This window comes from Microchirus variegatus (genome assembly GCF_963457635.1).
Source record: "Microchirus variegatus genome assembly, chromosome: 1".
Taxonomy (NCBI): Eukaryota; Metazoa; Chordata; class Actinopteri; order Pleuronectiformes; family Soleidae; genus Microchirus; species Microchirus variegatus.
Window position 1 is genome coordinate 7,256,038 of NC_139802.1, and position 26,908 is coordinate 7,282,945.

Sequence of the window (26,908 nt, forward strand, 5' to 3'; positions counted from 1 at the left end):
AGCGAGTTTTAAGTCATCATGCTTATATTAAGTAGCTCACCTGTGCCTATTCCCTTTAATGATCTCCCTTGCTGATACAGCAGCACACTGGGAGGTTTTCATTGAACGTCTCTCATTCTAATTACTTGCTTGCAACAGGTGGGAACAAACTGTTGTATAATTTTAGATGTTATGGAACAAGTTATTCCTGCTGTCTTTTTTCCCCAAGTCTAATTATTTGTTATTGGGAGGCACCAGGTGAAGCGACACAAAGTATAGCCGAGAGTAAAAGTAACTTTATTAAATCTTTGCAATATTAGCAGTTAATATATGGGGAAAGCTCTCGCCAGCTATCCCCCAGCTTGGCTTCATTTTGGGCGATCTGGCCGTTCTTCATGATCAGATCATCCCTAGCGTTTCCATTGTAGTTGCCACACAGCCCGCAGACGGCACCCTGGTAGTTGCTGGGCAGAGTAATGGTCAGTTTGCTCTTCCGGTCAAAGGTCACAGTGATTCCAGCACTTGTCTCCACAACAGCTCTCTGATCCCTGTCAAACACCTTGAGCTTATCTTTGTATTCCAGTGGCAACAAAGTAAGCTGCCTGTTGAGCTAAAGACGGAAAATGTGAAAATTAGCACAATGAAAGATGAATGAATGTGGCTCAGAGTATCTTTTGTGTTTTTGCTTTCAGTTCTGTAACTACAAGAGGTGTCAACTTTAAAAATCTAAATGAAAAATCAGCCTGTGGTTACTTCTTCAACAGGTTTTAATTATATTCTATGCTTCACAGTATCTATACATCCACATCCATACCTACCAGAACACTGTTAGGGTTTTCTCTGCTGATGTTGATGGTGATTCCATAAATTGAAAAGATGACGGCCCTTGTATATGACACAGCTTTGCTTGTCAGGTGGTCATTCTGCACAGTCACGTTGAACGGCTCTCGTCCAGGTTCCTCAGAGCACAGCCCTGCCAGCTGATATGCACATGCTCCCTGGAAGTTAAACTTGTGGCCATCAAAAGTGAGGTAGTGTGGGTCTCCTGAGACTGAGCATGTGGCAAAACTGATGGGTCGACAGCCACGCACTCCCTCCTCTATGGTGCACATTTCCTTGGCAGAGCAGGATGCTTCATCACACGTCACCATGCCCAGGGTCGTATCACACTCACACAGGCGCCCGCAAGCCTCATCAGCCCAGAAGCGCTGACCTGGCTTGTAATAGCGACCCTGATAGGAGCAACCACATGTTTCAGCATGCACACAGACACCAGCGCTGAGGACATAACCTGCATCACACACACAGGTCTCCACACAGCCACCTTTGCAGATCTGCTTCTGTTCAGGGAAGGGACAGGATGGCTGACAAGGTGTGGCACACTCTTCATAGTGGCTGTGAGGTGGACAGTTCATTGCTGGATAGAAGTAGAATTTAAAAGCATTAATGAAATATAAGTTCTTCATTGATTGAATATGAGTTTGACATATTGAAAAAAAAGATGGAACTGGGGTCACAAATACTCACGACAATCAAACTTTTTCCTCCATCCAGTGATGCATTTTCCTTCCTCACAACACTGCTGACTGTAGAAAGAAAGTGCCTGACACAACATCTTCCTGTCGCCCTTATTCAAACACATATCATACACACAGCTGTTCATAAAGGCCTCAGGATCCAGTGTTTTGTGACATGTCTCAAACACGCCATTTTTCTTGGCTGTGAGGGCCCCGCATGAAGTCTCAATTTCATAGCGCTTAACCTGGCTTTTATCACAGCTTGGACAGTTTTTCTTGCATGTGTCCCAACAGGGATGGTCCTTGTCCTGTTCAGGTGTTTGCCAGCTCTTGCCCCACTCTATCACAGACGAGACAGCTTTTCCAGAGGGATTCTGGAGCTCATCACCTCTTTTGCCATTGAAGTTTCCACACAGTCCACAAACCAGGCCATAATAGCTGCTGGACAGCTTAATGACTATTTGCGAGAACCAGTCATAGCTGACAACAAGGCCAAAGTCTGTCTCTATCACTGCACAGCGACCTTTCTGATTCACTGACACTTGACCATCACCCAGTTGTACTGGGAGATTCACCAGTTCCCCATCCACCTGAAGGTCATCGAATATAAATTTTTACAATCTGTATGTATACACATTGTAACTAAAGTAACTAAAATCTTACCATGACTTGACCAAATTGGTTCTTGACAATGCTGATGGTGAACCCATAGACAGACACATCTATTTCCCTGACGAAGGAGACGGCTGTGTTTCCTCGATTATCATTCCTCTCAGTGACTGAGAATGGCACGAGACCATCCAGATTCCCACAGGTCTTTGAGATGACGTACTTACAGGTGCCCTGGAAGTCGAACTTGTAACCATCAAACGTATGGTAGTGCGGGTCACCCCAGGCCCAGCATGTGCCTGTGTAATTGGGAACGCACATAGCTTCACCCTTCTTTACACGGCATGTCTCCATGACTCGACAATTGGCATCTTTGCAGGGATCTACACAGGATAAATCAGGGGTAAATCACTTCGCCAATTTCTTTATTTTTTATTGTGCGATTAAAACGTTATGAATCATTAAAATGATTTGACTTGCCTGTGTTATAGCATGCCTGTTTTCCTTTCTTGATCAAGCATTTGGTGCCTTGAGGGCAGGTGTGCTTTTCACAGAGCAAGCCTTTCATTTGATTACAGGAGCACTTGGTGTTACAGTCTTCCTCGTACACAATCTCACCAGGCTTGTGATGCAGATCGCATTCGTTATACAGAGAAAACAAAACAGGATTAACAGGTTGAAGAGAGGTCATTCTAAATTCTAAAATATTCTACATGGTCACAAAACACAAATTTAAACAATCTGCTTCATAAGCTTCAGAGAAATCCTCAGTGAACATATTTCAGATCAAACTTTACCTTGTAATGTTTCCCATTGTCAAAGCAGCCACACTCATTCTCATTAACACATGTCTGTCCATTGAATAAGAAGCCAGTATCACATTCACAGTCTTCTACACAGCCAGGGGAGCACTGGGCAATCTCTGTAAGGCCTGGGCAGGATGCAGAGTAGGGGTCTGCACACAACTCATAGTGACTGTTGGCGTGGCATTTCATGGCTGAAATAAATCACCAAATACATGGTGAAAGTGTATTAGAGAAAACCATGTCCTGATACAACATCAAATTGACAGAGGGCAATAAGAAGAAACAAAAAAGTTATATATTTCTTTTACTCACGACAGAATGAAGGTGTCCTCCACTTTTTCACATCTACACCTGCATAGTGACAGCTGAAGGCATATGCTGCTACGCTGTCACACAGCACCGTTCCATCCCCATTGGAAGCACAAAGATCATACACACAGTTATTAAAGTATGGCTGTGGGTCTAGTTTACTATGGCAGGCTGCAAAAGGACCTTTGGGTGCTGTAAGAATTCCACAGTAAGTGGACTTTGAAAACACAGCCTTGTGGGCTTGGTCACAACTGGGACAGGATTTTCCTTTGCAGTCACTGCTGCACACCTTGCCAGGAATGGAGACCTGCCATGATTCTCCAAACTTGTTCACGTCCTGTATGACCTTATGGTCAGGCTTTTGAAAGTCATCTTTTTGGTTGCCATTGAAGTTGCCACACAGACCACAGACCTTATCGCGGTAGTTACCAGGCACCGTGACAGTCACATGGTAGACCAGATCGTAAGTCACAAGCAGCCCAAAATCTGTTGCAATAACATAATGTGTGCCTTCCTGATAGACCCGTACAGCTCCATCATTAAGATTGAGTGGAAAGAAGTCAAACACTCCATTTACCTGAAAAGGGAGGAAAGTTTAGTTTAGTGATGAAAATATAAAATGACCAAATACATACAAATTCAGGTATTTAACCACATTATTTCATGCAATTAGCAATAAAAGCCATTGTTTTCCAAAAATAGTTGAGTACCATTGAAAAATCAAGCCTGGTTTATACTTTGTTGTGCAACACGACCAAACCCACCGCACCTAACCTCTCGATGCCTAATATTTAGTTCCCGTTTTTAGATTTTAAGTATTTATTTCATAATCCATATTGATTTACTTTATGGGTATTTGTTTTAAATTCAATTAATATGCGTATTTTAATTTACATTTTTATTTACATATTTAAATTGGACTGAGATGGAATTCTGATTCTATGAAGTTTTCAGTTTATGCTCCAGGTTTCAGTTTTCTTCGCATGTGTAATCGCCCTCTTCCAGCGGGCTCTTGCAGTTGCAATATTTTCTTTCCCTCAAGCTTGTTTATCTGTATCCAAATCTGTGGATTTGATAATGGATGAATTTGATGATGTTGATGATATAATTTGAGGAGGACAAGATTTTGAATTTACTTATATCGAGTAGCAGTGTAAGAAAGTGAGGTGGCCATTGAATCCACTAAACCAAGCAAGTGAATATGTTTTGCACTGAGATTTTAAAATAACAGGTTTACATCACATCCCCACTACTATCACACTATACCACTCTATGACAAACTATGAATGCAGCCACAACACAAGAAAATTAAACAGTTGCACAACATTACTGTTACATTGTGTTGTGTGAGTATCCTGTAATTCAGGATTAAGTGTTTACCAGGACTCCAAACATGGTGTTCATCAATGTGAGAGTGAAGCCATAGACTTCCACTGCAACCAGTTTAGTGACGGACACTGTCCAACCTTTGCGGTTCATCCTCCGGGTCCATGGCACATTCTCCACCTGAACAGAGAAAGCCTCCAAGTGGGTGCCTTTCAGCCCACAGCTCTTGGAGAGTGTGTAAGTGCAGGTGCCCTGGAAATCGAATGTTCGCCCATCAAATGACCGGTAATGGGGGTCACCAGAGGCGTAGCACACACCTTTACCAACAGGGTGACATTTTTGGACCCCGTTCTCAACTTTGCATTGCTCATTTGGGCCACATGTGAATGTATTGCATTCAACCTGAGGAAAACAAATGAATCACCGTATAATCCAACAATTTGTATACCATACAGTAGGTTCACTCTGACCACTATTAAACTGTTAAACTGTTATTTCAGTATCTATTACCTCTCCATCGCCAATGCATCTGCACTTCTTCTTACAATGACCATCGGGATAAAACACTTGGCCAGCCTGGTAGTATCTGTCATTGTAGATGCAGCCACAGCTTGAGAAGGGAACACATTTGTTTCCACTGAGGATGTACCCCTCATCACAGACACAATCTTCCCCACACCGATCATGGCAGATTTGAGGAAGCACCAGACTCTTGCATGTGGCAGGACATGCAGTTGCACAGATTTCATAGTGGCTATGAACTGGACATTTCCGTGCTGAACACAAAGAACATAAAAGAAAATATGACCATTTTCAGGGTAATATAAAAGAGACATGTACAGAGAGTAAAGATTTCAGATGTCATCAAATACTTCACAAAGCTACATACAATTCCAAATGGAAGAAACACATTGAAATTTGCACAAACAAAGAACAGGTTCACAGAACCGTTTAAAAGATAATAAAAGATAATTTTCACCTTTCTTGTTATGTAAATTAATATCTATCTATCTATCTATCTATCTATCTATCTATCTATCTTTCTATCTATCTATCTATCTATCTATATAATAATAATAATAATAATAAAAAGTCTTACCACAGAATTGACTGCTTCTCCAGCTGTACACGTTGGCCCCAACAGCATGGCAGTCAGATGTGTATGCTGCAATTGCCTCACATAGCACATCCTTTCTGCCATTATACAGACAAACATCATAAACACAATCCTCAAAGTATCCAGCAGGATCCAGCTTAGCATGGCAGTCACGGAAGGGCCCACGGGGATCCTTCATTAAACCACAAAAATCTCCTTTTTCATACTGAACCTTGGAGGTAATGTCACAAGTTGGACACGCCCCTTCGCAGCCTTCAACACAGCCCGGGATCTCAGCCACGCGCCAACTGGTAGCAAAAGCTGTTGGTGCGACAGCTTTGTCACCATTCTTTGGAATGAGGTCATCCTGGGATTTGCCGTTGTAGTTGCCACACAGGCCGCAAACGGCTCCCATGTAGTTGCTTGGCAATTTTACAAACACAACAGTCTTCCAGTTGAAGGACACTTTGAGGTCAAAGTTTGTGGTGACAACAGCACTGGAGCCACTCCTATACACAGATACCTGCCCTCCTGCCAGGTCGATGGGCAGGTTGACCAGCTCATTATTCACCTGGAGGAGAATATATTATGCCATGAACTTTGATGAAATACAAAACAAATAAGAGATCAATTACTCGTGCAGTTCCTACCATGATCCGACCCATGTGTGTCCTCGTAATAACAATGCTGAGGGAATACACCTTGATCTCTACTAGCTTGGTGAAGGAAACCACTTTGCTGCCACGGTGATCGTTCTGCACCAAAACTTCAAAAGGCACCAAATCTGGGTTCTTGGAGCAGAGTGCAACAAGTTGGTACACACATGTGCCCTGGAAGTCAAACCTCTTCTTGTCAAAGGTTGTGTAGTGTGGGTCTCCTGAGGCCTTGCATGTGCTGTATGAGACTGGCTGACACTTTCTCATGCCCTCAACCACCTGGCACTGTGTTCCTGCACCACAGTTTTTATCATGACACTCTACTTGTCTTTTTCCAGGGATGCATTTACACCAGCTCCGGCAGCCCTGATCAGCCCAGAAGGACTCCCCAGCAGGGACATATCGTCCTTCATAGGTGCAGCCGCACTGATCAGCAGGTACACACTGATCTCCACTCAAAACAAAGCCTGCATTGCAGGTGCAGGTCTCCACACATGGGCGTTTGCATTTGGAGGAAGCATTAGGATCAGAACAAGTGACAGGACAGGCATTGCCACAGAGCTCATAGTGACTGTTGGCTGGACATTTGGCAGCTTTAGGGGTGTAAAGAAGAATATTGTGTGATAAGTGATCTTAATATATCAAAATCAATCAATATAAATGTGCTAATTGTATAATTTACTATTTACTTACGGCATTTTGCCTCCCTTCTCCAGTCTTGAACCTGAATCCCAGCACCCTGGCAGGCATCAGCATATGCCTCCAATGCCTGACAAAGGAAATGACGATTGCCACCTCCCATGCAAACATCATATTTGCAGTTCTCCAGGTATGTTTGTGGGTCAATGATGGAATGGCATTTGCTAAATGGCCCATTTTTTACAAGTGTGATAAGCCCACAGAACGAGCTACCCTCCCACTTCTTTATCAAGTTGCTTTCACACTTTTCACACCCACCCACACAGTCATCTCTGCACAGAGCGTCTTTCACCAGCCCCGGCACCTTCCAGCTGCTACCAAAGGCCACAGCCCCACGTGCCTGTGTGCCAGAGGGCGTGGTGAAATCATCACTGGGGTTGCCATTGAAGTTGCCACAGAGACCACAGGTCTTACCAGCGAAACTGCCGGACAGAGTGACAATGAGCTGGTGGTTCCAGTCATAACGAACAGTCAGGCCAAAATCAGTCTCAATGAGCACAAAGCGACCACTGTGACTCATAACAAGTTTGTTGTCGTTCAAGATTACAGGCAAATTCCACATGATGTTGTTAACCTGCACAAAGGAAAATACATCACAAAGGTATGGAATCAATAAATTATCAATGATGCATTTTAATGCTCCATGCAAAGAAATACAATAAAAAACAATTACAATAATAAAAACAATATTCATTTTGGAAAAGAGGAAAAGAGTCTTACCCTCACACGACCTGCCTCAGACCGAGCTACTGTGATGGACACGTCATACACCTTCACTGTGACCAGGGCCACATAAGACACCCTGAGGCTTCCCCTATTCTCATTCTGGGCAAGGACCTCAAAGGCTGGGAAATCATTCTTTCCACAGTTTTTGGCAATAACATAAGTACAGGTACCCATGAAGTCAAAGCGTCGTCCATCAAAGGTACGGTAGTGAGGATCTCCCCTGGCCCAGCAGGTGCCAGGCAAAGATTCTCTCGCTTAAAAAAACAAAATGGACAAATATGAAGTGAATCTGCATCTGCACTGTAAAATGCTGTTTCCACATGGTTTCAATTTAGTGTTTATTATGATATATGTTTGAAAAGCAGATTATTATGATTTTTTTTACAATCAACAAGTGTAGTGTGTGCTTCTTACCTGACTGTAAACATTGTGCCGGAGCACCATAACTATTCCTCTTCATGAATCCTATGCTGTAAACAGCAAAGTGGGAGCCGGAGCTGGACACAACATGTCTTCCTTTAAATAAATTATGTCGGTTTCGATAGGGTCGGATTCGAGAGGATCGGATTCTTTTGCCATATAATTGATTGTGAGAAATCTGGGCCCATGAAAAATCTGTCCCTGCAACATTTTTCCACTGGACATTACGAGGAAAGCTTTCACCATCGATACGTAGCTTTGCCAAAGCACTAGTCTGCACCACAAACAGGGCGTTGTTTTTAAACCATTTGCGAGCCTCTAGTGAGTAAGAGGTGCAAAAACGGTCTGTGGGCATGATGGTCATCAAGAAAGGGTCAAAGGATTTGTACCACCCTGATGTTATGCCATTGAAGAACATGAGGACCTGAATGCCTTTATCAGCCTGAATGAACACCGGCTCTTTGATAGACTTGATAGTCACGGTCTGCCCTCTGATCATATCAATCACCTGATTTTGGTTGCCATTTTGGACGGTAACATGGGTGGGCTGGGAAGCCTGGATAATAACACTATCATATTTGTTCTGGAGTTTCAGGGGAGGGACAATGAAGGTGGATCCCCAGCTGCTGACAGGCAGTAGCTGCTCGTTAACATGGTCACATTTTGAGAAGCGTGAGGTGCAACTGTGACCTGTGAAAACAGCAACAGGGTACTGGGAGGACACCCTGCTGCCAGAGAGGTCATACATGCTCTGGAGTTGGACACTCTCATATGGCTGGAGATCTATTACCATTTCATCGCCCTTCTTATAGACATGACGGTTGAACAAGATGGACCCTTGTGGAAAAATTTGAATTCTGTTTCTCTGTTTTCCATTTGTCACAGAGAACTCCTTAAAGGTGCCCCTGATGGATCCACTGGGTGTGAAGATAAAATATTCATTACCCCATTCAGTGGTGGGATACACTAAAGAGGTGTCTGACGTGTATGACTTAAAGTTGAAGGAAGTCACAGCCACATCTGCTGAAGCTTCAATGCGCACTGAGTTGGGAGACTTCACAGAGCCGTACATCTCAACTTTGGCAGGGAGAAATACAGTGACCCCTTGTCCAGCATTAAGAGTTTCTTCTTTTCTGAAGTTTAAGGGAGGCACAGACACTGTCACTTTAGTATTGGCCTCAACAGCAGTGATAGAGAGCCGATGTCTAGGGGTTGCATGATTTTTAATCCAATTCTGCATGAATGACAGGACAAACTCCTTGCCTACTGATCCAGCAGACGATGGACCTGACAGATGGAGTGGGAACAAAGAAACGTTTACCTTAAGCAAACAGAAACAAAACTATTTCACAATTCACAATGTATTTTAAAAGTATGACATGAATGATGTTCTATTTGATTATAGGAACAGTACAAAGAAACAATATGACATGCAAGAGAAAGCAAGCTTCTTTTTTTTTTTTTTTTATCGCCACTGAAAGAGTTTGAGACTGAGGAAAGGACACTTGACTGCCTCTCAGCAGCACTCAAAAAGTCACCTTTGCAGACAATATAATTGCATAATTGAAATATTATCAATATCTGTGCCTATTTTGTGAAAAGAACATGTTTTGTGCTCAGTCAGAGCCGAGAGGATTTAGATTACATCCCTGTGTCAGCAATACATTTTTCGGAGTTTCCACTCAATAGCAGCTGAAGGTAAATGCTAATCCTAACAAAAACGCATTTCCTTTTTAGATGACCATGTTCCACACTCTCAAATTCTTAACCGTTTAACATTCAGCTTCATTCACACAGACACCTGGTATGGCTGGACAACAATGCACAACTGATGGGACTGACAACCTGGATTAATTTTCTCAAATTGAGCGATAACTTGGCTTCATATCCCGATGGGGAATTCAGAGCCAAGGCTTGAGGGAAGCTGCTGTGATTTATTAACTGAGCAGAAGTACATTTAGTTGGATTTACTAGCTGATAATGGCAAGCAGATGTTTTTTTTTTTGTTTTTTTTTTTTTATAAAAATATAGATATATTTTCCTGAAAATATGTGTGTATATATATGTATGTATACACACTACTCACAAAAAGTTATGGATATTCGACAAGAATATCCCTATGAAAACATCATGCTACAGCGATATTCTACCATGACAGCAGGGCATTTAAGTAGAAGGATTCAACGGTAATTTCTTTATCTCAAACAAGAGCTAACAACAATACTACAACAAAAAAACTCTAAAAAATGTCTCAATAGTCTGATCAATTTGAAGTGTTGTCTTGGTCTCATGATGTCAAAATTTGAACATCATGATGAAGAGGACTGTTTGAATACAAATTGTTATTGAACCAGAACTTTTAGTGGTTTAATAGCAATTGAACCACTACATCAGACAGTTGTTGTGATTTTTGCAGTTAATCACCTTGTTAGAGAGATATATATATATATCTCTCTAACAAGGTGATCATTTTACTATATATATATATATATATATATATACACACACATATATATATATATATATATATACATACATACTGAGTAAAATTAAAGCTAACCTTGCACAATCAAAGTGTAAAAAAAATATACTTACAGTTGAGTAAAACCCCCAAAGCACAAAGCAGCAGCAGAGTGCCCATGGTGGCTAAAATACACAAATATTTTAGTTCCATTTTACATATAATTTGCAGCATAAATAATGTGAAAGCGAAGAGCGTAGACTAGAGATCCTACCTTCTGAGAGTATGAAGAATGTTTTTCGTGCCAACCTTTTATAAATCCTGATGGAAGGATATCGTCAACTAAGCAAAAAAAACGGTTATTTCAGTTCAAAATAAACATTCCTCTAAAACAAATGAAGGTAGATCCTGGGAATGACATGTAGGTCCTGCTGTAGGTTGACATAAGTGTGATTCTTTAATCCAACCACACCCAGTACAATGAACACCGCCATTTCTGTGGAAAGCCATGCTCATAGTATTTAGAGTTTGTTATGTAAATTTCAGACCCCTCCAGCGACTCTTTTTCAAAAAAGCCACTCGCGACAAATCAGCCAACTTTTTCTCGTGTTATTAGAGTTTAGCATAAATCAACTAAACCAGACTTAAGAAAACTAAATGAATGGCTCTTTGGGGTCACTTTTGCTGGTCCTAAACCCAGATAAAGGAGGGGGGTTTGTAACAAAAAGAAAAACAAATGGACAAAAGAAAGTTCATTTATAGTTCTAAACATATCCAGGGTGTTTTTAATCACTTTTTGTCTCTCCTACAGTGTTTATTACAATTACATACACATTGCCAATTGTGCAGTTGGTGATGACATCATTTAGCAACTTCTAGCTTCTTTTAGGAGAGCCAATAGCTGAGGGGATGGCAACAATGCTTGTCAAGAGGTATCAGGAGATAACACAGTACGGCACAGTGGAAGAATGTTGGAACAGCCACACAAGCATTTTCTCATGAGATCAAAAATGGGCCATTGCAGAGTTTATTTTGTGTTTTCTTTTACAAAATGACTCAGTTTTCTCTCCTTGTATACGTATTAACCAGAATAAATTATTGGGTCTGATGTATAGCAAATATTGGCCACTCTCATTATTTACCTTCTGTGTTTTCTGTGCAAACGATACTGTGCATTTTCATCTGGGCAAGGTGAAAATGCAATATGACCAAACATTTATCTGCAAAATGACCTGAGAGTCTTTGAGCAGAAATCACCCAAGTTTGATAACAGAGCTGAGTTTTGAGGACTTCAAAATATAGAGGATATTTTTTTTTATCTTTCGCATCACATACTGTATATGCATAATCAGCAGTGATATTACATTCCGCTCTTATTAGCTTTACTTTTGAAATGCTCTTGTGCCTCTTAGTTGTTGTTTTTTTCCATCAGTTTAAAGACTCTACCAAGTATATAAAGCATACTCGAAACATTTTTTCCTATTTGTGTATTTAAAGTCTAGTCCTCCTTGCAATACCATGGTCAATGCCAAAGAAAGAATCAGATTAAATTTAAAACCAACACTGAAACTGGGATGTGCTGTTGGTTTTGTGCATCGCCTAAGAAAAGCAACAGTACTGGAGGATGCATTAATTGTTTGTGAAAGAGCCAAAGTAAATACTTTGTCACTGTGAACGTGTTATGGATTTAAAAGAAGGTGTGCTCTCTATTTTTGTTGGATCATAATCCTCAATCAACAGAAATGACCTTGTTTAAAGAAGTTGTATGGTCTGACTCATAACAACGCTGCCAGGATTCTGTAAACTATTTAAGGCAGAGGTCTCAAACTCCATTAATATCAAATTAAAATGAGAACTGGGCCACGACATCCTCCACCTGTAGATTATACACAAAATATAATACTAAATATGATTGTTAGCTATTGTCATCAACAGTGAGCAATATTTTTATAATAATAATACCTAAGGTAATATGACTCACATGTGTAAATATATTTCATATAAATGTCTATATATATATATATATATATATATATATATTTAAGAGCATGTTTTTATTACATAAAAACGCCAATGGACACCAATTTGTGCGCTGTATCATTTTTTTTTCACTCCTGCTGGTTTGATCCGTCGGTGTTTGGTGAAAATAAGAATGGTTAATATGAGTTTTTAGCTGAGTTTCTGACCTTTCTGTGGGTATGCAGCATGTCTGTGTTTATTAAAGTTAGATATGGTTTTATGATGTTATTTTGTCGCTGCGTGGGGGCAGCATCAGTGCAGTGCAGGGATAAATCCACGCTGAGAGCAACTGTGCCGGGGAACAAACGTCAATGTCAGGGTTAACCTTCTTGTGGGCTAATGACTCTGAAATATATTTCCTTTACAAACATGTATTTATTTTTTTCTAACAAAATTATTTTTTTTCATACTTGGCTGGGTGGGCCAGTGAGTAAATTGGCCCATTGCTGTGACCTCTGACTTTTTTGTGGAAAAAACTGTCCATTCACCTGTAAAACACTGATTCCACAGTTGTACCTTCACCATTCCTTCCTGTATGGTGACTGATAATCCACACAGGAGGATCTGAAACACCGCGACAAGTCTGGAGGAGCTGCCCTCACAATGTCCATGATAAGAGATCAAACTGAGCCACTGCTCAGTGGCCTTATCTGAATATATATCATCTCACACTGACCATAAGGTGTCAAACACTTTTCTATGGCTGCACTTGGAGCCCCTTGAACATCCTGCAGCTGGAACAGATCAGGGATTGAATCAGAGAGGGAACAACAAATTCCCCACCTATGTTGCAGATGTCTATTTTTGGAATAATGTGCGACCACACCTACAAGAGAATATGTTAAAGACTTTCTTCTCACCTGATCATAGTTGTCATGCCCTTGAAAGAAAGGTTCCTTTCTGAAGATCATGCTGGCGAGCATGCACCCCAAACTCCACATGTCCAAGCTGTAGTCATACATCTACATATACAAAGACGGATGAAAAGACATGGAATGAGTTCATAAAAGTAAAATTTTTTAAATAACTTGTTAACAATTCGCATGATAAGATAATATTTCTTGTAAAGGTGACAAGACAAGAATGTAAACATTTAGTATGAACACAGTTTCCTACCTTTAAGATTTCGTACATGTAGAACCGTATGTCAAAATCAGATAGGGTTTGGTACAATTGCTGTAAAAAATAAAAAAGCATGAGACATTAGAGATAAAATAAATTTGTGTTAGCTTATCACAGTTTACAAGTCAACAGCGCACTGAACATTACCTTGAAGTCTGTGTTGTTCACATGTTCAAAAACCAGAGCTGGGGTTCGGGACTAAAAAGAAGAAAACAATGCACATGTGGTTTTTTTTAAAGAAACAAAGTTGTGTGTGTGTATTTTAGAATTGTTACAGTGCAATAGAAATAACAAAGTACCACAGGATCTTTGACGATATCTAACAGTGAGATGATATTAGGGCCACCCCGCAGATTTTCCGAGATCTTTATTTCTCTCTTGATTTTCTTTTTCTTTACAGGCTGTGAACAGAGAAAGTATTGTGAGACCAAATAAAGTGACAAAATGTTTTAATGTAAAACATTTAAATTGCTGCGATTAATGAAGCATTTATATCCGCACCTTCAGTATTTTGACGACCACTTTTTCATTGCTTGTGATGTTAATGGCTTCAAACACTTCACTATATTTGCCTCTCCCTAATTTTCTGACTAACTGATAGTCGTCCTGGTTCCTAAGAAAATAGGAACAAATCAAGGTTAATGATCCTGATAATATTTACCCAGCAAAGTTTTAAAAAAATTATACAAGATAACTGAAGCCCCATTAATTTGCTTTTGCCTTACCCCCATTCAACAACATGGGACTCATAATCCCAGTATTCCCGAGGTCTCTGTGTGTTTACATCAGGGTAAACTCGAGAGCAGAAAAACAATCAGAAAAAAATGTTAAAAGCATAATAAACACACAGTAATACCACTTGGTGGATACCAAGTGGTAACCAGTCGTGACGTCACCCATAAGAATCACAAATTCCGTTTTGAAACCACCAGAATCATGATTTGGCCAACACTCGGTTGAGGTTGCAAAAAAAAGGTGTCACTTACAACCAGGCTCCCACTGAACACTACCAGTGGTCAATCACACTAATGTTTTCTTGTTTTTTTTCTCCCTAAAATGGGTCCATCATATACAAATTGATATTATGTACTATTGAAGAAGACACCAAGCTACCAATTGAGACCATTAACTCCTCAGGAAAAGATTTACCAACGTCATAAATCAAATTCTCTTATGGCGCTTTTCCAGGACACAGTTCTAGCACTACTCGGTTTGACATGGGGCTTGTTTATTATCCGGCTGCAGGTAAAAACACACCGCCAACGACAGGTTGAGCTTCTTCTTCTTCTTCACTACTCCTCAAGAGCCCCGTGTGGTCTGTATGCGCCCACTATAGGCAGGAACAGGTTACAACACCCTGTGAACATCATCACAATACAAAACTACCTTCTTCTCACTGTGCTTTTAAACACCACAATCATATTATCTTTTTAGTAGTTACTGTAGTTGCCACAGATGCTGCAGATTTTGGGAGTGACCTCCTGTGAAATAGAGTAAGTGGCCCTCACAGGAGACATGTTCTCCACGATCCCTGTCCTCTCTGCGATCTTTTTCTGAACCACACAGGCAGACCCCTCACACAGAGAAGCCGTCAGCATTTCGGCAATTTAGTAATTGGTCTGTTAATAAATATAATTTGAATATACTCAGGAATAGTCACAATATCTGAGTTTTTATAATCCAACAAGTAATCAAGTATTCATGCCCATCCCTACCATGAATGACATAGTGATACATGTCAAATTCGATTCAGATAATTTATATCGGACACACGTTAACATCACTGTTACTAAATAACACTTTTCTCTGCTTGAGTGTGTTATCACTAAACAGCTCGAGTTTGTTCAAATGTCTTTAAAACCCTTAATCACTGTTTATAGAACAAAACACTGAAAACCCTTACAGCTGGCAAGAACAGCCAACACTTGGGATAAAATATTAGGACCTGCATCTGGACCAGCCACCTTCTACCTACTGTTCATTCATTAAAGCAGGCCCTCTGCTGGCCAGAGTGTACTATTAAACACAACATGTGAAAACACTTGACATTTACAGTATCTGGTTTGTGAAATGATATGAATGTCATGGGTGAGGTACACCCTGGACCATCACAGGGCCACATAGAGACAAACAACCATCCAATCTCCCATTCACGCCTACAGTCAATTTAGAGTGTCCAATTTACGCCCCAATACTTTGACCTATGTACATTCATTTGTATGTTTCTATCAGGAAAAAGTTGCCTGTTTTTGCCGTGGTGTTTTGTATGAATCAAGAACAACTTGATCTGACGGTACTCTCGATGATTTTTCAGATCTGCATGACACATATAGAGTGTATATGTTTGCGTTCACAGCGAGTCTTAAAGGGATAGTTCGGAATTTTGGACATAAGACCTATTTTCCAACTCAGCCGGTGTGATGGAGACGTTTTCAAGAAATTTCATTCAGTTCTTCTAGTTGCCGAGTTCACTGGTGCTATGGCTAGCGCAAGTCAATGGTACAAGTTAGCATGGCATTGGAAACACTCATGTGTCATACTTCCTATTAGGCTATGGCAGCGGCAAACTGATTCCGCTGCTGCTGAGAAAGTAGTCCCTCAAAAATGGATGATTCATGCGATGCAAGGTTAGTTTTTTCTCTAGTTTCTCATACCGACTCCACAGTGCACCCGAGGCAAATCTATTAAAACACTAGACTATCGATGTACATATCTGTGTTGATAGAATAATATTTGAAACAAGACTAACCTCGCATGGAATCAGTCCACCACTGCCATAGCCTAATAGGTAGTATGACACGCTGCTGGTTTTATTTCAAACATTCTATCAACACAGATATGTACATCGATAGTCTGCCGTTACAATTGATTTGCCTCAGGTGCACTGTGGAGTCGGTTTGAGTGTTTCTAATGCCATGCTAAATTGTTCCATTGACTTGCTCTAGCCATAGCATCAGCGAATTCGGCAACTAGAAGAACTGAATGAAATTTCTTGAAAACGTCCGGCTGAGTTGGAAAACAGATCTTATGTCCAAAATTCCGAACTATCCCTTTAAGTCATCATGCTTATATTAAGTAGCTCACCTGTGCCTATTCACTTTAATGATCTCCCTTGCTGATACAGCAGCACACTGGGAGGTTTTCATTGAACGTCTCTCATTCTAATACTTGCTTGCAACAGGTGAGAACAAACAGTTGTATAATTTTAGATGTTATGGAACTAGTTATTCCTGCTGTCTTTTCCCCCAAGTCTAATTATTTGTTATTGGGAGGCACCAGGTGAAGCGAAAAAAAAAAACGGACTGTTGAACAGAATTGAGTAACAGAATGTTTTCTTTCTGATTATTAATAAATATCACAAAGTATAGCCGAGAGTAAAAGTAACTTTATTAAATCTTTGCAATATTAGCATATAATAGGGAAAGCACTCGCCAGCTCTCCCCCAGCTTGGCTTCATTTTGGGCGATCTGGCCGTTCTTCATGATCAGATCATCCCTAGCGTTTCAATTGTATTTGCCACACAGCCCGCAGACCCTGGTACTTGCTGGGCAGAGTAATGGTCAGTTTGCTCTTCCGGTCAAAGGTCACAGTGATTCCAGCACTTGTCTCCACAACAGCTCTCTGATCCCTGTCAAACACTTTGAGCTTATCTTTGTATTCCAGTGGCAACAAAGTAAGATGCCCGTTGAGCTAAAGACGAAAAAATATGAAAATTAGCACAATGAAAGATGGCACTGTCATCCCAATGTGAGTATCTGTCGTGTTTTTGCTATCAGTTCTGTAACTACAAGAGGTGTCAATCTTAAAAATCTAAATGAAAATTAAAAATGAAATTTTAATAATATTCTATGCTTCACAGTATCTATACATCCACATCCATACCTACCAGAACACTGTTGGGGTTTTCTCTGCTGATGCTGATGGTGATTCCATAAATTGAAAAGATGACGGCCCTTGTATATGACACAGCTTTGCTTGTCAGGTGGTCATTCTGCACAGTCACGTTGAACGGCTCTTGTCCAGGTTCCTCAGAGCACAGCCCTGCCAGCTGATATGCACATGCTCCCTGGAAGTTAAACTCCTGGCTATTGAAAGTGAGGTAGTGTGCGTCTCTTGAGGCTGAGCATGTGGCAGGTTTGATGGGCTGACAGCCACGCACTCCGTCCTCTATGGTGCACATTTCCTGGGCAGAGCAGGATGCTTCATCACACGTCACCATGCCCAGGGTCGTATCACACTCACACAGGCGCCCGCAAGCCTCATCAGCCCAGAAGCGCTGACCTGGCTTGTAATAGCGACCCTGATAGGAGCAACCACATGTTTCAGCATGCACACAGACACCAGCGCTGAGGACATAACCTGCATCACACACACAGGTCTCCACACAGCCACCTTTGCAGATCTGCTTCTGTTCAGGGAAGGGACAGGATGGCTGACAAGGTCTGGCACATTCTTCATAGTGGCTGTGAGGTGGACAGTTCATTGCTGGATAGAAGTGGAATTTAAAAACATTAATGAAATATAAGTTCTTCATTGATTGAATATGAGTTTGAAATATTGAAAAAAGATAGAAGGGCGTCACAAATACTCACGACAATCCAACTTTTTCCTCCAGCCAGTGATGCATTTTCCTTCCTCACAACACAGCTCACTGTAGAAAGAAAGTGCCTGACACAACATCTTCCTGTCGCCCTTATTAAAACACATATCATACACACAGCTGTTCATAAAGGCCTCAGGATCCAGTGTTTTGTGACATGTCTCAAACACGCCATTTTTCTTGGCTGTGAGGGCCCCGCATGAAGTCTCAATTTCATAGCGCTTAACCTGGCTTTTATCACAGCTTGGACAGTTTTTCTTGCATGTGTCCCAACAGGGATGGTCCTTGTCCTGTTCAGGTGTTTGCCAGCTCTTGCCCCACTCTATCACAGACGAGACAGCTTTTCCAGAGGGATTCTGGAGCTCATCACCTCTTTTGCCATTGAAGTTTCCACACAGTCCACAAACCAGGCCATAATAGCTGCTGGACAGCTTAATGGCTATTTGCGAGATCCAGTCATAGCTGACAACAAGGCCAAAGTCTGTCTCTATCACTGCACAGCGAGCTTTATGATTCACTGACACTTGACCATCACCCAGTTGTACTGGGAGATTCACCAGTTCCCCATCCACCTGAAGGTCATGGAATATATAGTTTTACAATCTGTGTGTATACACATTGTAAGTAAAGTAACTCAAATCTTACCATGACTTGACCAAATTGGTTCTTGACAATGCTGATGGTGAACCCATAGACAGACACATCTATTTCCCTGACGAAGGAGACGGCTGTGTTTCCTCGATTATCATTCCTCTCAGTGACTGAGAATGGCACGAGACCATCCAGATTCCCACAGGTCTTTGAGATGACGTACTTACAGGTGCCCTGGAAGTCGAACTTGTAACCATCAAACGTTTGGTAGTGCGGGTCACCCCAGGCCCAGCATGTGCCTCTGTAGTTGGGGACGCACATAGCTTCACCCTTCTTCACATAGCATGTCTCCATGACTCGACAATTGGCATCTTTGCAGGGATCTACACAGGATAAATCAGGGGTAAATCACTTTGCCAATTTCTTTATTTTTTATTGTGTGATTAAAACGTTATGAATCATTAAAATGATTTGACTTGCCTGTGTTATAGCATGCCTGTTTTCCTTTCTTGATCAAGCATTTGGTGCCTTGAGGGCAGGTGTGCTTTTCACAGAGCAAGCCTTTCATTTGATTACAGGAGCACTTGGTGTTACAGTCTTCCTCGTACACAATCTCACCAGGCTTGTGATGCAGATCGCATTCGTTATACAGAGAAAACAAAACAGGATTAACAGGTTCAAGAGAGGTCATTCTAAACATATTCTACATGGTCACAAAACACAAATTTAAACAATCTGCTTCATAAGCTTCAGAGAAATCCTCAGTGAACATATTTCAGATCAAACTGGCTTACAGCCACCGATGTGGAAAATTAAACAATAATAAACTGAAGAATCCATGTTACTGTGTATGAAATTGCCTTTCTGTAAAGAGGTGTTGAACATTACCTTGTAATGTTTCCCATTGTCAAAGCAGCCACACTCATTCTCATTAACACATGTCTGTCCATTGAATAAGAAGCCAGTATCACATTCACAGTCTTCTACACAGCCAGTGGAGCACTGGGCAATCTCTATAAGGCCTGGGCAGGATGCAGAGTAGGGGTCTGCACACAACTCATAGTGACTGTTGGCGTGGCATTTCATGGCTGAAATAAATCACAAAATACATGGTGAAAGTGTATAAAGAGAAAACCATGTCCTGATACAACATCAAATTGACAGAGGGCAATAAGAAGAAACAAAAAAGCTTTTTGGTTTTTTTACTCACGACAGAATGAAGGCGTCCTCCACTTTTTCACATCGACACCTGCATAGTGACAGCTGAAGGCATAGGCTGCTACGCTGTCACACAGCACCGTTCCATCCCCGTTGGAAGCACAAAGATCATACACACAGTTATTAAAGTATGGCTGTGGGTCTAGTTTACTATGGCAGGCTGCAAAAGGACCTTTGGGTGCTGTAAGAATTCCACAGTAAGTGGACTTTGAAAACACAGCCTTGTGGGCTTGGTCACAACTGGGACAGGATTTTCCTTTGCAGTCACTGCTGCACACCTTGCCAGGAATGGAGACCTGCCATGATTCTCCAAACTTGTTCACGTCCTGTATGACCTTATGGTCAGGCTTTTGAAAGTCATCTTTTTGGTTGCCATTGAAGTTGCCACACAGACCACAGACCTTCTCGCGGTAGTTACCAGGCACCGTGACAGTCACATGGTAGACCAGATCGTAAGTCACAAGCAGCCCAAAATCTGTTGCAATAACATAATGTATGCCTTCCTGATAGACCCGTACAGCTCCATCGTTAAGATTGAGTGGAAAGAAGTCAAACACTCCATTTACCTGAAAAGGGAGGAAAGTTTAGTTTAGTGATGATAAGAATGATGAAAATATAACATTATCAAATACATACAAATTCAGGTATTTAACCATGTTATTTCATGCAATTAGCAATACAAGTCATAGTTTTCCAAAAATAGTTGAGTACCAATGAAAAAATCAAGCCTGGTTTATACTTTGTTGTGCAACACGACCAAACCCACCGCACCTAACCTCTCGATGCCTCATATTTAGTTCCCGTTTTTAGTTTTAATTACTTAAGTATTTATTTCATAATCCATATTGATTTACTTTACGGGTATTTGTTTTAAATTGAATTAATATGCATATTTTAATTTACATTTTCACTTACATATTTAAATTGGACTGAGATGGAATTCCGATTCTATGAAGTTTTTAGTTTATGCTCCAGGTTTCAGTTTTCTTCGCATGTGTAATCGCCCTCTTCCAGCGGGCTCTTGCAGTTGCCATATTTCCTTTCCCTCAAGCTTGTTTATCTGTATCCAAATCTGTGGATTTGATAATGGACGAATTTGATGATGTTGATGATATAATTTGAGGAGGACGAGATTTTGAATTTACTTATATCGAGTAGCAGTGTAAGAAAGTGAGGTGGCCAGTGAATCCACTAAACCAAGCAAGTGAATATGTTTTGCACTGAGATTTTAAAATAACAGGTTTACATCACATCCCCACTACTATCACACTATAACACTCTATGACTTACTATGATTACGGCCACAACACAAGAAAATGATACAGTTGCACAACATTACTGTTACATTGTGTTGTGTGAGTATCCAATAATTCAGGATTAAGTGTTTACCAGGACTCCAAACATGGTGTTCATCAATGTGAGAGTGAAGCCATAGACTTCCACTGCAACCAGTTTAGTGACAGACACTGTCCAACCTTTGCTGTTCATCGTCCGGGTCCATGGCACATTCTCCACCTGAACAGAGAAAGCCTCCAAGTGGGTGCCTTTCAGCCCACAGCTCTTGGAGAGTGTGTAAGTGCAGGTGCCCTGGAAATCGAATGTTCGCCCATCAAATGACCGGTAATGGGGGTCACCAGAGGCGTAGCACACACCTTTACCAACAGGGTGACATTTTTGGACCCCGTTCTCAACTTTGCATTGCTCATTTGGGCCACATGTGAATGTATTGCATTCAACCTGAGGAAAACAAATGAATCACCGTATAATCCAACAATTCGTATTCCATACAGTAGGTTCACTCTGACCACTATTAAACTGTTAAACTGTTATTTCAGTATCTATTACCTCTCCATCGCCAATGCATCTGCACTTCTTCTTACAATGACCATCGGGATAAAACACTTGGCCAGCCTGGTAGTATCTGTCATTGTAGATGCAGCCACAGCTTGAGAAGGGAACACATTTGTTTCCACTGAGGATGTACCCCTCATCACAGACACAATCTTCCCCACACCGATCATGGCAGATTTGAGGAAGCACCAGACTCTTGCATGTGGCAGGACATGCAGTTGCACAGATTTCATAGTGGCTATGAACTGGACATTTCCGTGCTGAACACAAAGAACATAAAAGAAAATATGACCATTTTCAGGGTAATATAAAAGAGACATGTACAGAGAGTAAAGATTTCAGATGTCATCAAATACTTCACAAAGCTACATACAATTCCAAATGGAAGAAACACATTGAAATTTGCACAAACAAAGAACAGGTTCACAGAACCGTTTAAAAGATAATAAAAGATAATTTTCACCATTCTTGTAATATAAATATCTATCTATCTATCTATCTATCTATCTATCTATCTATCTATCTATCTATCTATCTATCTATCTATAATAATAATAATAATAATAATAATAAAAAGTCTTACCACAGAATTGACTGCTTCTCCAGCTGTACACGTTGGCCCCAACAGCATGGCAGTCAGATGTGTATGCTGCAATTGCCTCACATAGCACATCCTTTCTGCCATTATACAGACAAACATCATAAACACAATCCTCAAAGTATCCAGCAGGATCCAGCTTAGCATGGCAGTCACGGAAGGGCCCACGGGGATCCTTCATTAAACCACAAAAATCTCCTTTTTCATACTGAACCTTGGAGGTAATGTCACAAGTTGGACACGCCCCTTCGCAGCCTTCAACACAGCCCGGGATCTCAGCCACGCGCCAACTGGTAGCAAAAGCTGTTGGTGCGACAGCTTTGTCACCATTCTTTGGAATGAGGTCATCCTGGGATTTGCCGTTGTAGTTGCCACACAGGCCGCAAACGGCTCCCATGTAGTTGCTTGGCAATTTTACAAACACAACAGTCTTCCAGTTGAAGGACACTTTGAGGTCAAAGTTTGTGGTGACAACAGCACTGGAGCCACTCCTATACACAGATACCTGCCCTCCTGCCAGGTCGATGGGCAGGTTGACCAGCTCATTATTCACCTGGAGGAGAATATATTATGCCATGAACTTTGATGAAATACAAAACAAATAAGAGATCAATTACTCGTGCAGTTACTTGTGCAGTTCCTACCATGATCCGACCCATGTGTGTCCTCGTAATAACAATGCTGAGGGAATACACCTTGATCTCTACTAGCTTGGTGAAGGAAACCACTTTGCTGCCACGGTGATCGTTCTGCACCAAAACTTCAAAAGGCACCAAATCTGGGTTCTTGGAGCAGAGTGCAACAAGTTGGTACACACATGTGCCCTGGAAGTCAAACCTCTTCTTGTCAAAGGTTGTGTAGTGTGGGTCTCCTGAGGCCTTGCATGTGCTGTATGAGACTGGCTGACACTTTCTCATGCCCTCAACCACCTGGCACTGTGTTCCTGCACCACAGGTTTTATCCTGGCAGTCTACTTGTCTTTTTCCAGGGATGCATTTACACCAGCTCCGGCAGCCCTGATCAGCCCAGAAGGACTCCCCAGCAGGGACATATCGTCCTTCATAGGTGCAGCCACACTGATCAGCAGGTACACACTGATCTCCACTCAAAACAAAGCCTGCATTGCAGGTGCAGGTCTCCACACATGGGCGTTTGCATTTGGAGGAAGCAATAGGATCAGAACAAGTGACAGGACAGGCATTGCCACAGAGCTCATAGTGACTGTTGGCTGGACATTTGGCAGCTTTAGGGGTGTAAAGAAGAATATCATGTTATAAGTGATCTTAAATATCAATATCAAACAATATAAATGTGCTAATTTCATGATTTATTTTTCCATGACTCACGGCATTTTGCCTCCCTTCTCCAGTCTTGAACCTGAATCCCAGCACCCTGGCAGGCATCAGCATATGCCTCCAATGCCTGACAAAGGAAATGACGATTGCCACCTCCCATGCAAACATCATATTTGCAGTTCTCCAGGTATGTTTGTGGGTCAATAATGGAATGGCATTTGCTAAATGGCCCATTTTTTACAAGTGTGATAAGCCCACAGAACGAGCTACCCTCCCACTTCTTTATCAAGTTGCTTTCACACTTGTCACACCCACCCACACAGTCATCTCTGCACAGAGCATCTTTCACCAGCCCCGGCACCTTCCAGCTGCTACCAAAGGCCACAGCCCCACGTGCCTGTGTGCCAGATGGCGTGGTGAAATCATCACTGGGGTTGCCATTGAAGTTGCCACAGAGACCACAGGTCTTACCAGCGAAACTGCCGGACAGAGTGACAATGAGCTGGTGGTTCCAGTCATAACGAACAGTCAGGCCAAAATCAGTCTGAATGAGCACAAAGCGACCACTGTGACTCATAACAAGTTTGTTGTCGTTCAAGATTACAGGCAAATTCCACACAATGTTGTCAACCTGCAACGGAAAATACATCACAAAGGTACGGAATCAATAAATTATCAATGATGCATTTTAATGCTCCATGCAAAGAAATACAATAAAAAAAGAATTACATTTATGAAACAAGATTCATTTTGGAAAAGAGGAAAAGAGTCTTACCCTCACACGACCTGCCTCAGACCGAGCTACTGTGATGGACACGTCATACACTTTCACTGTGACCAGGGCCACATAAGACACCCTGAGGCTTCCCCTATTCTCATTCTGGGCAAGGACCTCAAAGGCTGGGAAATCATTCTTTCCACAGTTTTTGGCAATAACATAAGTGCAGGTACCCATGAAGTCGAAGCGTCGTTTGTCAAAGGTACGGTAGTGAGGATCTCCCGTAGCCCAGCAGGTGCCAGGCAAAGATTCTCTCGCTTAAAAAAACAAAATGGACAAATATGAAGTGAATCTGCACTGTAAAATGCTGTTTCCACATAGTTTCAATTTAGTGTTTATTATGATATATGTTTGAAAAGCAGATTATTATGATTTTTTTTACAATCAACAAGTGAAGTGTGTGCTTCTTACCTGACTGTAAACATTGTGCCGGAGCACCATAACTATTCCTGTTCATGAATCCTATGCTGTAAACAGCAAAGGGGGAGCCGGAGCTGGACACGACATGTCTTCCTTTAAATAAATTATGTCGGTTTCGAGAGAATCGGATTCGAGAGGATCGGATTCGAGAGGATCGGATTCCTTTGCCATATAATTGATAATAAGAAATCTGTGCCCATGAAAAATCTGTCCCTGCAACCTTTTTCCACTGGACATTACGAGGAAAGCTTTTACCATCGATACGTAGCTTTCCCAAAGCACTAGTCTGCGCCACAAACAGGGCGTTGTTTTTAAACCATTTGCGACCCCCTAGTGAGTAAGAGGTGCAAAAACGGTCTGTGGGCATGATGGTCATCAAGAAAGGGTCAAAGGATTTGTACCGGCGTAATTTTTTGCCATTGAAGAACATGAGGACCTGAATGCCTTTATCAGCCTGAATGAACACCGGCTCTTTGATAGACTTGATAGTCACGGTCTGCCCTCTGATCATATTTATCACCTGATTTTGGTTGCCATTTCGGACGGTAACATGGGTGGGCTGGGAAGCCTGGATAATAACACTATCATATTTGTTCTGGAGTTTCAGGGGAGGGACAATGAAGGTGGATCCCCAGCTGCTGACAGGCAGTAGCTGCTCGTTAACATGGTCACATCTTGTGGAGACCTGGGTGCAACTGTGACCTGTGAAAACAGCAACAGGGTACTGGGAGGACACCCTGCTGCCAGAGAGGTCATATCTGCTCTGGAGTTGGACACTCTCATATGGCTGGAGATCTATTACCATTTGAGAACCCTTTTTAAAGACATGACGGTGGAACAAGATGGACCCTTGTGGAAAAATTTTAATTCTGTTTCTCTGTTTTCCATTCGTCACAGAGAACTCCTTAAAGGTGCCACAGCTGGATCCACTGGGTGTGAAGATAAAATATTCATTACCCCATTCAGTGGTGGGATACACTAAAGAAGAGTCAGACGTGTATGACTTATAGTTGAAGGAAGTCACAGCCACATCTGCTGAAGCTTTAATGCGCACTGAGTTGGGAGACTTCACAGAGCCGTACATCTCAACTTTGGCAGGGAGAAATACAGTGACCCCTTGTCCAGCATTAAGAGTTTTTTCTTTTCTGAAGTTTAAGGGAGGCACAGACACTGTCACTTTAGTATTGGCCTCAACAGCAGTGATAGAGAGCCGATGTCTAGGGGTTGCATGAGTTTTCCAATTCTGCATGAATGACAGGACAAACTCCTTGCCTACTGATCCAGTGGACGATGGACCTGACAGATGGGGTGGGAGCAAAGAAATGTTTACCTTAAGCAAAGCAGTCAGAAACAAAACTATTTCACAATTCATGTATTTGAAGAAAATTATTAAATCAATTATGTCATATTTGATCCTACGAACAGTACAAAGAAACAATATGACATGCAAGAGAAAGCAAGCTTTTTTTTTTTTTTTTTTTAATCGCCACTGAAAGAGTTTGAGACTGAGGAAAAGACACTTGACTGCCTCTCATAAGTCACTTTTCTGTGCCTATTCTATGAAAAGAACATTTTCTGTGCTCAGTCAGGACCTAGAGGATTTAGATTACATCCCTGTGTCAGAAATACATTATAGGAGTTCCGACTCAATAGCAGCTGAAGTAAAATGCTAATCCTAACAAGATGACTATCTAGTATGTGCCGCACTCTCAAATTCTTAACCCGTTTAACATTCAGCTTCATTCACACAGACACCTGGTATGGCTGCACAACAATGCACAACTGATGGGACTGACAACCTGGATTAATTTT

At 41.5% G+C, this 26,908-nt stretch overlaps 1 protein-coding gene across 1 annotated transcript; it reads right to left on the reverse strand.

Moving 5' to 3' along the window:
* Positions 1-295: 295 nt before the first annotated feature.
* Positions 296-25,901, reverse strand: LOC310933568 (IgGFc-binding protein-like; the record flags this gene model as incomplete). Its single annotated transcript, XM_083897081.1, has 36 exons — positions 296-589; positions 798-1,211; positions 1,296-1,396; positions 1,507-2,086; positions 2,160-2,488; positions 2,586-2,727; positions 2,903-3,102; positions 3,224-3,797; positions 4,601-4,798; positions 5,092-5,322; positions 5,761-6,213; positions 6,293-6,891; positions 6,992-7,571; positions 7,718-7,977; positions 8,387-9,430; positions 13,300-13,357; positions 13,484-13,585; positions 13,740-13,799; positions 13,893-13,943; positions 14,045-14,146; positions 14,247-14,358; positions 17,263-17,435; positions 17,632-18,045; positions 18,130-18,230; positions 18,338-18,917; positions 18,991-19,319; positions 19,417-19,558; positions 19,825-20,024; positions 20,147-20,720; positions 21,544-21,891; positions 22,035-22,265; positions 22,704-23,156; positions 23,248-23,846; positions 23,950-24,529; positions 24,674-24,933; positions 25,352-25,901. 36 exons carry the CDS (start codon positions 25,899-25,901, stop codon positions 296-298), a joined length of 12,018 nt encoding a protein of 4,005 aa, XP_083753207.1.
* Between the last annotated feature and the right edge of the window lie 1,007 nt (positions 25,902-26,908).